The 12,644-nt window shown below is 65.2% G+C and overlaps 1 protein-coding gene across 1 annotated transcript in view; it reads right to left on the bottom strand.

Moving 5' to 3' along the window:
• Window positions 1–9,655: 9,655 nt before the first annotated feature.
• SND1 (staphylococcal nuclease and tudor domain containing 1) overlaps window positions 9,656–12,644 on the bottom strand; it is a 100,565-nt gene continuing 97,576 nt past the window's right edge. Inside the window, exons 18-24 of the mRNA XM_065668233.1 lie at window positions 12,344–12,485; window positions 11,960–12,083; window positions 11,782–11,851; window positions 10,992–11,105; window positions 10,705–10,908; window positions 10,537–10,581; window positions 9,656–10,049 (exon numbers count right to left, since the gene is read on the bottom strand). Of these exons, the coding sequence (XP_065524305.1) occupies window positions 9,984–10,049; window positions 10,537–10,581; window positions 10,705–10,908; window positions 10,992–11,105; window positions 11,782–11,851; window positions 11,960–12,083; window positions 12,344–12,485 (765 nt within the window). The 3' untranslated portion in view covers window positions 9,656–9,983. The remainder of the gene's footprint in view (window positions 10,050–10,536; window positions 10,582–10,704; window positions 10,909–10,991; window positions 11,106–11,781; window positions 11,852–11,959; window positions 12,084–12,343; window positions 12,486–12,644) is intronic.

The following is a 12,644-nucleotide window of genomic DNA, read 5'->3' as shown; positions in this document are numbered from 1 at the left end:
CTGTGCCCGTGTGCCCACGTGCGTGCCCGTGCCCGGGGGTCCCGCCCGGGTCCGTCCGTGTCCGCCCGTGTGCCCGACGGGGGCTGCGGCACGGCGGGGGGTGCCGGGACACAGCGGTAACGGGGGGGTGCCGGGGTCATAGGGAGTACCGGGGGGGGGGGGTTAATTCCCGGGGATGCACCGGGGGGATCAGTCCTGGGACGCAGTGGACACGGCGGTCCCGGGACACAGCGACCACGGGGGGGGCCCTGGGGATGAACCGAACATGGTGAGGGGGTCCCGGGGGCGCACGGAGCGCGATGGAGATCCCGTGGATGCACCGAGCGGGGGGGGGCCCGGGACACAGCAATACCGGGGGGGGGGGGGGGGGGGGGGCACGGGGAGCGTCAGAGAGGGGTCCCCTGGGGCCGAACCGAACATGGGATGGGGGGGCCCGGGGATGCGCGGCGTGAGGGGAGCGGACCCAGGTGAACACGGGGGGGTCCTCGGGATACCCCGAGCACCGGGGGGAGGGTTCCGGGGGTCACGTGGAGCACTGCGGGGGGGGGGGGGGTGTGTGTGAAGGGAGAGGTGCCGGGACACAGTGAGCACGGGGGGGGCCGGGGATACCCCGAGCACGTGGAGGGGGGGGGGGGGGGTATCCCCAGGTGACCCCTGGGGCACCTCCCACCCCCCGGCACGTCCCCGCCCCACCGCGTGCCCCACAGCGCGCGGACGCGTCCTGCGTGTCTACGTGCCCGGGTGGAGCCCCCCCCCCCCCCCCCCCCCCCCCCCCGCGTGCGTGTGCGCGGTGACACATCCCCCGCCGGCAGCGCCGTGCACGTGCACACGCACACGCGCCGCGCGCTCACACGCACCCATGGGACCCCCCCCCCCCGGGTCCGTCCCGTCTTGGCCCCGTCCTGCCCCACAGCACCCACCTGGGGGGCGGGGGGGGGGCACAGGGGTGTGAGCGCAACGTCGGGCAGCGCGTGCGGCCGCGCACAGCCGGAGCGCATCTGGGCACACTCGCGGCCGCACACACATCTGGGCACGGCCGCACCTGGGCGGACGCACGTCTGGGGCAGGCGGGCCCGCGGCCCTGCACATCTGGACACACACACACACATCTGGGCACGGAGATCCGGCACATACACACCTGGGCAGGTGGGACGGGGTGGACATAGGGATGGCGGTGGGATGGGATGGGGATGGGAACAGGGTCGGGGATGGAGCAGGGTCAGGGATGGGGATGGGGACAGGGATGGGGATGGGGATGGGGATGGGGATGGGGATGGGGACCAAAATGGGACGAGGATGGGACAGAGACAGGGGTGGGGATGGGGCAGAGATTGGGTGGGGATAGGACTGGGACCAGGATGGGCTGGGCGCAGGATGAGGACGGGGGCAGGGATGGGATGGGAATAGGGCTGGCGGCAGAGATGGAGCAGGGATGCGGACAAGGACGGGGACGGTGATGGGCTGGGGACAGGGGCAGGGACAGAGTCGGTCCCCGCTGTCACCAAGAGCCCCATCAGCCCCTCTGCACCCCATGGGGACACCCCCCGGCCCCCCATACTCCTGTCCCCATCCCCGGGGGCCACCCCGGCCACGCACCCCCTCAGCAGGGGAGTCCCCAGGGGCCGGGATTCGGGATCCAGCGCCAGGATTCATCCCGGGGCAGGCGGGAGCTGGCAGCCCCCATCCCGTGGGATTCTCCCTGTGTCTCCCCCGCTTCCCGCTGTTATTTTTGGTGCGGAGCCACCCGGCTAATTCCTGGATATTACGGGCTGGCCGGAGCCGCCGGGATTGCCGGCAGCCCGGGGGGGAGAGCCCAGCATTCCCGAGGGATCCTGCGGCCAGCCTGGACTAGCACCCACATTCCTGCGGTTGGGATTCACCCCGCTTGACACCGGCATCACCACGGGGTCCCCGTGGGGACACGGAGACGACATGGGGACATGGGGGAACATGGGGATAAAGGGACATGGGGGGACATGGAGATACAGGATATCGGGATGTGGGGTATGGGGACATGGGGGAACATGGGGTTATGGGGGAACATGGGGATATGGGGACATGGGAATATGGGAATATGGGACATCGGGATATGAGAGGACATGGGGGGACATGGGGATATGGGGACACAGGGATATGGGACATCGGGACATGGAGCCCACCCTGGAGGGGCTTCAAACCCAGAGCAAGGGGGCTCATGGGTGTCCCCAGAGGTGTCTGCACCCCGGGGGGGGGGGGGGGTGCTGGGTGCTCTCTGATGTCCCCAGACCTGGGGGGGGACAGGGCATGACACAGCCGGGGCCATGTGAGTCCACAGATGGGGTGGCCCAAGGGGTCAGTGGGGTGCACCGCAGCACCCCCGCTATGAGCGTCTGCCTATGGGTGCCCTCAGGCTGCCGGGGGCCGGGGGGCAGGTCAGGGTGCCCGGGGGGGTGACAGGGGCTGTCGCCGCCACCGGTGCGGTGCCGGGCAACCACGGCCGCAGCCCTGCCAGGAACCGCGGGTCAGTGCCCCAGGGCTCGTGTCACCATGGCCTGACCCCCCCGGCACCATCACCGTGTCCCCCGTCCCTGCCCTCCCAACGCCGTCACTCGCGTCCCCAGTCCTGTCCTTCATCCCTGTCCCCCCCCCAGCATCGGTCCTGTCCCCGGTTCCTGTCCCTGACACATCCCTCCTGCTCCCGTCCCCAAGCCCTGTCCGCCCGCCATTGCTCCAGCTTTTGTCCCCAGGCCCTGTCCCCCCGCAGCCACCATCACTCGTGTCCCCAAGCCCTGTCCCCAGGCCCTGTCCCCCTGCAGCCACCATCACCCCTCTCCTGCACCCAGACCTTGTCCCCCTCACACCAGCTCCTGCTCCTGTCCCCAGTCCCTGTCCCCTGCCAGCCACCATCACTCACGTCCCCAAGCCCTGCCTCCAATCCCTGCCTCGTCACCCAGCATCACCCATGTCCCCAAGCCCTGTCCTTGGTCAATGTCCCCACCCAGCCAGCATCCTTCTCGTCCCTAAGCCCTGTCCCCACTCCATCCATCATCCCTCATGGCCCCAGTCCCTGGCCCCAGTCCCTACCCCCCCAGCCACCATCGCTGCCATTGCTGTCCCCAGTCCCCATCCCCCTGCAGCCACCATCACCCTTCTCATGTCCCCAGTCCCTGTCCCCCCAAGCCACCGTCACTCCTGTCCCCAAGCCCTGCTCCCCCCTGGCAACATCACCCCCATGTCCCCCGTCCCCACCAGCCCCCCCATTCCCTGGGTGCCACCGGGGGGGACAGGGCTGCAATAATGTCCTCAATGTCTCCATGTCCCCCCCAACTGCTCCCAGGCTGGGTGACAGAGCTGGGCTTTGCTGCGGAGCACACGTGTATACGTATGTACATGTATGTACATGTGTGTGCATGTGTGTGCATAAGCACCACATGAAACCCTAACAAGAGTGGTGCTGGTGGTGCTGGTAACTGGGCACCCAAACTGGGAGCGCTGGAATCCAGTTTGACATATGGGTTTAGAGGCATGGGCAGGGGGACAGGACATCGGTCACAGTGACATCCACCATGGAGTCACCATCGGTCACAGGAGATGGTGCTGGGCATGAGTGTGATGGTGCGCTGAGGGCGCCATGAGGTGCTGCTGGGGACAAGGGGACAAGGGGATGAGGGGACAAGGGGATATGGGGACGAGGGGACAAGGGGATATGTGGACAATGGGACAAGGGGACGAGGGAATGAGGGGATACGTGGATGTGGGGCCAAGAGGATGAGAGAACAAGGGGACAAAGGGATAAGGGGATGTGGGGGACATAGGGATGAGGAACGTGGGGTTGAAGGGACACGGGGCCAAGGGGATGTGGGGCCAAGGGGATGTGGGGCCAAGGGTCCAAGAGCTCCGGTTGGGGCCCGTCCCCTGCCCATGCTGACACGCGGCTGCCCCACCTTGTCCCATGCCCCTGGGCTGCCGACGTGCAACCCCCCCACCCCCGTGTGCCCCCCAAGCGCCACCCGAGGGTCCCTCCCCGCGGCCTTGTGTCCCCCGGTGCGCGGTGTCCCCTCTGTCCCCAGGGGGTTGGGTCCCCCCGGCGCGCGGGTCCCCCGCGGATGCTTTTTGGGGTAAGGGCTTCCTGAGTGCCGCGGAGGGGACAGCAAGCCCAGACCGCAAAAAGACCCGAGAGGGACAGTGGGACACGGACACGCACGGACACGCATGTGAGCGCACGCGCGTGTGTGCCCGTGGAGAAGGGGGCCTGCACGGTGCGGCTTTGAAGCAGCCAGACCGGGGCCGGTGGCCCGGAATCCCAATGGATGCAGGAAAGGAAGAGCTGGATCCAAACGGTGCAGGGAAGCATCAAATCCTGTTGGTTGCAGGCAGGGAAGTGCAGGATCCAGTCACAGGGAAGTGCAGGATCTGGTCGGATGCAGGCAGCAAAGCACTGAATCCCTTCGGATGCAGGCAGGGGTGCACAGGATCCCATCAGATGCAGGCAGGGAAGAGCAGAATCCCATCAGATGTGGGCAGGGAAGTGAAGTGTCCTGTTGGATTGCAGGCAGGGAAGCACATGATCCTGTTGCATGTGGGCAAGAAGGCTTAGGATCACACCCGCTGCGGACAGGGAAGCACAGGATCCCACTGACTGCAAGCAGGGAAGATGACGATCCCGTTGGATGAAGGCTGGGAAGTGCAGGATCCCATCAATTGCAGGCAGGGAAGAGCGGGATCACATCCGATGCAGGCAGGGAAACGCAGGTTCACATCGACTGCAGGCAGGGAAGCACAGGATCCCAGTGGATGCAGGTGGGGAAGCGCAGATTCACATCAGATGCAGGTGGGGAAGCACAAGATCCCATCAGAGGCAGGCAGGGAGGAGCAGGATCCCATCGGCTGCAGGCAGGGATCGCAGGATCCTGGTGGATCCGGGCAGGGAAGCACAGCTCGGTCCCTGCAGGCTCGGTTTCAGACATCGGAGGCCCTCGGGGTGCCGGTGTCCGGGTGTCCCATGGGGGGCACCGGCGGTGACGGGGCAGGGGTGCAGATCCCAGGGCGCAGCTGAATACGCAGCTCCTGGAGCCCGGAGCCCTCGCCTCGTGCCCATGGCCACCTCCGCGCCGCAGCCACGTCTCCGTCCTGCAGCCCCATCCTCATCCCCCCGGCACCTCCACCCCAGGTCACCCCCATCCCGGGCTCATGCGCTGCGCTGCGGCCATGGCTCCATCCCGCAGCCCCATCTCCACCCCATGGCCACGTCCCCATCCCACAGGGTGACAGCGCAGGAGACACCTTATAGCGCCCGTCCCCATGGGTGGCAGCACCGGGGGGGGTGATGGGGTCCCCGTCACCCCAAAACCTCCCCCGCCGCTTTGGGGGGATGGAGGGGACATCACTGGGGTGCGTCTGAGACCTCCCTACGTCACCACGAGGCTCGCAGACCGGTTTGGGGGTCCAAAATCTGAAACCCACGGCCCCCCCCCAAGCCCACTGTGGTGCTGAATGGAGCCTGGTGCAGGGAGCCCCCCGGGACAGCGGGGACAGGGAGGGGGGATACAAATGGGGTGCTGGGGGGACACAAGGGGGTCCCCATGCAAGGTGGAAGGCGGAGTGTGGTGTGGGGTGCTCAGGGGGGATCTGGGGTGCTGCGGGGCAGGTATGGGAGGCCCCAGTGAGAGAGAGGCCTTGAGGGTGACAGTCGGGGTCCCGGGGTGTGGGGGTGCTGCGGGGGGGGGGGGGGGGACGGGACGGGGACCGGGGTCCCGGGGTGCTGGGGTGGGGGCTGTGTCTGGGGCACTGGAGTCCGGGGGGGTGTCCGGGGTCCCGGAAGATGGGGCGGGAGTCGTGGGGTCCCCGATGCTAGGAGGGGGGGTCTGGTGGCACCTGGGTGCCGGGGGGGGCTTGCGGGTCCGGGTCACCCTGGGGTGCTGCGGGGGGCGGTGGGGGTGTGGGCACGGAGGGTCCCGAGGTGCTGCGGGGAGGGCTCCCTGCATGCTATGGGGCAGAGGTGCCCCAGGGTGCGCTGGCTCCCTGGGGTGCCATGGGCAGATATCGGGGGTCCCCCCCCCCCCCATGCCCAGTGCTCGGGCCCCGCGGGATTGGGGGGTTCCTGGTCACCGGCGGGGGAGGGGGGGGGATCAGGGGGATCCCGGTGTGTGCCCCCCTCCCCCCCAAGGTCCTACCTGCGGCTGCCGCTGCGATGGGGGGGGGCGGCCACGGAGCGGGGGGGCCCCGGCGCGCGGCGGTTGACCCGCATTGACGTCACTGCGTCATCAGGGTTCCCCTGGAAACACGCGAGAGCTAAAAATAGACCGGGGCGGGGGGGGGGGGGGGGGGAAGAGTCTGGGAGGAGCATGGCGGGGGGGGGGAAGCGGTTGTTCCACCCCCGCCCCCCCTTCGGTGTCTGCGGCTATTCTGGGGACGAAGGGACAAACATGGGGACGAGACACCCCCCCACCATGGGGACACCCCGCCGTAGGGGATAACGACGCAGGGGGGCACGGACATGGGCGGGGGAACGGACACGGTGGAGGGGCAACGACACGGGGGGGGGCACCCACCCAGGGGACACGGGGATGTGGGGATACCCCCAGTGTCCATGTCCCCCCCCGGCCGAACACTCGCGTACCCCGGGGGGGAGGTGGGTGTTGATGCCCCGGGGACAGCGGGGCAGGGGGGCACAGGGACCCGGGGAAGGAGCTGCGCCGGCGGAGCCACGCCCCCACTGAGGCAGGCCACGCCCCCGCTTCTGACCAAGCCCCCGCCTCTGGCCACGCCTCCCCCCGCACTTGAGGCGGAGGGAAGGGCACGAAGGGACTCGGACGGGGACGCGCACACACGTGTGCACACGTGCCCACACACACACTGCACACACACACACTGCACACGCATGTACACATGTGCACACACACTGCACACACACGTGCACACACACACGTGCACACACACTGCGCACACACACGTGTACGCACACTGCACACGCATGTACACACGTGCACACACACTGCACACACACACACTGCACACACACACGTGTACACACGTGCACACACACTACACACACGTGTACACACACTGCACACGCATGTACACATGTGCACACACACTGCTCACTCTCACACATGTACACACACTGCATACACACACGTACACCCCTGCACACACACACACGTGCACACACACGTGTACACACGTGCACACACTTCACACACACATATGTGTACATACACTGCACACGTATGTACACACGTGCACACACCCGTGTACACAAGTGCACACACTGCACACACACACGTGCACACACACTGCACACACACACGTGCACACTGCATGCACTGCACGCACACACGTGTACAAACGTGAGCACACTGCACACACACACGTGTACACACTGCACACACACTGCACACACACACGTGTACACACTGCACACACACTGCACACACACATACGTGTACATACACTGCCCACACACAGACACACAGAGATACACACACGTGTGCACACACTTTGCACGCGCACACACGCGCACACTGCTAATTACAGGGCTGTACTGGGGCTGGTTGTGCTGAGGTAAAGCTGTACTGGGATAGAGCTGTACTGGGATTAAACTGTATTGGGATAGAACTCTACTGGAATACAACTGTATTGGGACAGAGCTGTACTGGGATAAAGCTGTACTGGGGTAGAGCTGTACTGGGATAGATCTGTAGTGGGATAGAGCTGTATTGTGAGAGAGCTGTAGTGGGATGGAGCTGTGTTGGGATAAGCTGTACTGGGGTGGAGCTGTATTGGGATAGAGCTGTACTGGGATAGAGCTGTACTGGGATAGAACTCTACTGGGATAGAACTGTATTGGGACAGAGCTGTACTGGGATAGAGCTGTACTGGCGTGGATCTGTACTGGGATGGAGCTGTACTGGGATGGATCTGTACTGGGATGGAGCTGTACCGGGATGTGTTGCACCAGTACCGGTAGGTGTCGCCGTTTCCCTCTCGTGTCCCTCTCTCTGCGCACCGCCCAGCACCGCCCAGTTCCGCCCAGTCCCTCCCAGCACAGCCACAAGCCGGCCCCCTGCCCTCCGGCAGCTCACGCTGGTGCCCAGTGGGCTGTAAATGGGGAGCACTCGGGTCCCCTGGCTGGGGACACTGGGGACACTGGGTCCGCTGCCATAGGGTTCTCTGGTGTCCCCTATCCAGTGACAGTGGTGACACGGAGGGACCCGAGGGGCAGTCTCACGTCCCCCGGCTGTGCCACAGTGGGGTCCCTGCACCCCGTGTTTGGGACACCCCCCCCCCCTCCCGGTGTGTTCGTGTCCGTGTGTTCCCCCGGACACCCTCACGGTGTCACCCGTGGTGGCCCCGTGGTGGCCGTGCCCCCTCTCGTGCCCTTGGCACTGATGAGAGCGGCTCACCCCAGCTCCAATGATGGACCAAGGTCAAGCGCCGGAGAGGAACGGGCACAGCCAAGACCTCCAGGGGCAACCGAAGACCCCAAGAGCCCCCCCCCCCCCCCATATAGACAGGGCCCATCAGGAGCCCCTCATTGAGGCCTCCAGGGACCCTCAAACACCAGCACCCAGCGATGGACACGGAGCTGTTGGGGTGGGAGCAGCCACCCATGTCCCAGGACTCACCCCCCCATCCCTTCCTTTAATCCCAGTGCTTGCTGGCGCTAATCATTGGCCCCAGCGCCAGCGCTCCCAGCTCCTATGAGATCAATCTCAATTAGTGCAGAGCTATAATTAACACCCAGGACCAAAGATGGCTAGAGGGGATGGGGACCCGCCCCCGACCCCCCCATCATGGCCATCGATCACCAGCAATGGGGACACTGAGGATGGCGGCAGCACCGTGATGGTGCCCATGGGTGGCACTGACCACTGGCCCTGTAAGTGGCATTGAGGGTGGCCCCATAGGGACTGGGACCAGCAGACTGAGGTGACCAGGATGGGCTTGGCGTGGGGAGGGTGAGAGCACCTTGGGGTGCAGGGAGCACTCCCTTGTCCCCAGCCCTGGGTCAGGGTGATGGCTGGGTGACGTCTGGGTGCAGGGTTGGGGTGCAGGATGGGCACCAAGGTTGAGGTCCCTGACGGGTACTTGGTGCTCAGATTCAGGTCCATGGTTGGGGCCTGGGGTTGATATCCAGGTCTAGAGGCCACATTTGGGACCCAGGGTTGAAGTTCAAGGTCAGGAGCCACATTTAGGACCCAGGGTTGGGCCCTGGGGTGAAAGTCCCTGATGGGGACCCAGATTTGGAGCTCAGGGTTGAGGTTCTGCAGCTGGGGTCTGTGGTTGGGGCTGGGGTTGACGTCCAGGTCTAGGGGCCATGACTGGGACCAAGGGTTGAGGTTCGATGTCAAGGGCCACATTTGGGACCCAGGGTTGGGATCCATGGGTGGGACCAGAGGTCCAAGGCTGAGGTTTAACAACCCCATTTGGGACCCATCCTGAAGGTCCCCAACTGCCCCCCAGGTTTGGGGTCCAGCTTTGGGTCCTAGGTTCAAGCTCCACGGGTGGGACCTGGGGCTCCAGGAAGGCCTTGGAACAGACCCTTCAACATCCCCTTCCCCTTCCCTCATCCCCCTCCCCACAGCAGGACATGGCTGGGACCCTGGGACTGCCCCACTTCCCAGTGGTCCCAGCTTAGAGATGGGATGAACTTGGGGGACACCAGCACGGAGAAGACGCTTGACTACATTTATTGGGCCTCTGAAGCTTTAAATACAGGCCGGGGGGGGGGGGGGCAGGACAGAGGGGTCACATTCAGCTGTTGTGGGGCCCAAGATGGGAGGACAGGGGGGTGGGGGGGCACCCCCAGTCCCGACATTCCCAGGGCATGGAGCTGCGACCACCACCTTGGCTGCCCCGGCCCCTGTGGCAATGGGATGGGACAAGGGGATGGATGGATGGATGGATGGATGGATGGATGGATGGGTGATGGAGCGGTGGGTGGATGGAGGGGGACGTTGGTATGGGGGTACTGGGGGGTTGCAGCACCCCTGGAGCATCCCTCAGCGGCTGTAGCCAAACTCATCTGCATCGTCTGCGCGGAAATCTCCGTAGCGCCAGAGGTTGAGCTGCAAGAGAGGGGATGGGATGGGACCGTGGAACCCCTGGAGATGGGGGTGCCACATCCAGCATCACTGCAGAGATGGGGTCTGCATCCAGCATCTCCTTGGAGATAGGGTACCACATCCAGGATCTGCCTGGAGATGGGGCATCTGCAGCCAGCATCTCTCTAAGGTTGTGGGTACCACATCCAGAGCAGCCTGGAGAAGGGGGCTACACCCCGTGGCATCCCTGGACATGGGGGTACCACATCCAGCATATCCTCGGAAATGGGGTACCACATCCAGGATCTCCCTGGAGATGGGGGTACCACATCCAGGATCTGCCAGAGATACGGGTACCACATCAAGCATCACACCAAAGAAAGATGGTAGCACCACAGCCAGCATCTTCTGGAGATGGGGTAACACGATTAATGATCACCCCAAAGGCATCGGTACCACATCCAACATCTCCCCTTGAGTTGGGGGGCCCCCCTCCCACCCCCCAACTCACCCGGGCGCTCTTGGCCGCCTCCTGTGCGTTCAGGTACTCAGTGATCTGTGGGGAGACACGACCAGGGGGTGAACCCACACCCCTCCTTGGCGGGGTTGGGTGCCCCCCAGAGCTTTCTGACCACCCATGGCCGCGGTGGGGGCCCTCCTCGAGCTCTCCATCACCTACCACTTTCTGGAACTGCTTCTCCTTGCGCACCTCGACCATGACCAGCCCCTCCTTGACCAGCCCCAGCCCCACGTCGCTCTTGGAGTCGGCAAACTGGAGGGTGACGTGGGGACAGCCGGGCCCCAGGTGCTCCACGTTGAGCAGGCACTGGGTGTTCTGGATGTCCCTGACCACGCTGTCCACCGCGTCCGCCCGGGCGTCATCCTGTGGGGCATGGGGCATCGGGCCCTGAGGTGCCACCGGGGACCTGGAGCCCATCAGCACCACCCAGACCCCCCCAAACTCACGTCCTGGGGCACCTGGATGAAGGCAAACTTGTACTCGGTGGCTTGTGCCGGGAGCACGCGGGTGCTGAAGGCAGGCGGAAGCGCGGCCAAGCGGGTGGCGGGCAGCGTCTCCTTCTGCGGGGGACAGGAGGGAATGGGGCACCCATGGGTGCTGGGGCACACTGATGGGGTCCCCGGTGTTGCTGGGAGACTACTCGAGGGTGATGGGTACCCGGCAATGGGATCCTCAGTGGTGGGGTTGGAAGAGCAGCCAAGGGTGATGGGCATGTCTTGATGGGCATCAAGGGGTGGGAGAGCACCCAAGGGTGCTGGGCACTTCATGAAGGGCTCCCAGACATGGTTTTGGGAGGGCACTCAAGGTGCTGGGCTTCCCATGATGGTATCCCCAGTGCCAGGGTTAGGATGCCACCCGAAGGTGCTGGCCATCTCCTGATGGGCATTCAGGGGTCTGGTTGAGAGGGCACCCAAGGGTGCTGGACATCTATGATGGGTTCCCCACTGCTGGGGTTGGAAGAGCATCCCGGGTGCTGGGTACGCTGATGCCAGGGTTAGGAGGGCACCCAAGGGTGCTGCACATCTATGATGGGATCCCCACTGCTGGGGTTGGAAGAGCATCCCAGGTGCTGGGTACGCTGATGCCAGGGTTAGGAGGTCACCCAACGGTGCTGGACACTTTCAGCCAGGCTGAGGGTCACAGCCAGCCCCCCTCCAACACATCCGGAGCTGGGGTGCCCCAGTTGTCACCCCAGGGTGCCCCCCACCCACAGCCCCCATCACACCGAGCACTCACGTTGCCATAGTCAATGTAGAAGATGTGGACCTTGGCGGCCGACTCCACCTTCTCCACTCGGGCCCGGTACCTGGATGGGATGGGGATGGGATGGGGATGGTGTCACCCCACAACCACCCCTCGGCATGGGGCAATCACACCCCACGCTGGGGCCGGGGGGACCAGGACCTCTCCTCACCATTCTCCATCCACAAACTTGGCGATGCAGAAGTCACCCCGACGCGGGGCGTAGGAGCCCTCCACCGGCGGGTGGTTGCCCACCTCCGTGCGCATGTTCTCCATCAGCTTCTCCAGTTGGGCACCTGTGGGTTGGGGACCTCATCCAGCACCCGCGCTGCCCACCCCCAGCGCTGGGGGCGGCCAGGGGTGAGCCCCTCACCCCAACCCATGTCAAGGGGGGGCCAGGTTGAGGCCCTGGGGCCACCTTTGGGCGCTGGCGGTGGGGGTCAGGGCTGGGAGCCAGGGTTGAGAGGTGGAAGCCTCAGCGCAGGGCTGAGGTTCAAGGTCAGGGGCACGTTTGGGCACTGCAGGGGGTGATGGGGACCCGGGGCCGTGCCCGTACCCGTCTCCACGTCCTGCACGTAGAAGTGGAGGTCGTCCGTGATCTCCGTCACGAACACGGGTTTGTAGTTGGCCGTGCGCTCCTTCTCCTCCAGCACAGGCACCACCTCCTCCACCGGCGCCTCCTCGTAGTGGGACCACACCTGGCATTGGGGACACACACGGTGGTTGGGGACACCATGGGCACGGTTGATGCCACTGGCAAGGGGATGACGGATATGGTGGCACCCGGGATCCCGTGTGCCATTGGTGGGGAGGCCTCCTGGCATGGGGACATCACTTGGGGTACGGACGTCTCACGG

Source organism: Lathamus discolor, chromosome 1 (assembly GCF_037157495.1).
Source record: "Lathamus discolor isolate bLatDis1 chromosome 1, bLatDis1.hap1, whole genome shotgun sequence".
Classification (NCBI taxonomy): domain Eukaryota; kingdom Metazoa; phylum Chordata; class Aves; order Psittaciformes; family Psittacidae; genus Lathamus; species Lathamus discolor.
Note: the sequence above shows the minus strand (reverse complement) of the source record. Positions and strands in the feature narration are given on the sequence as shown.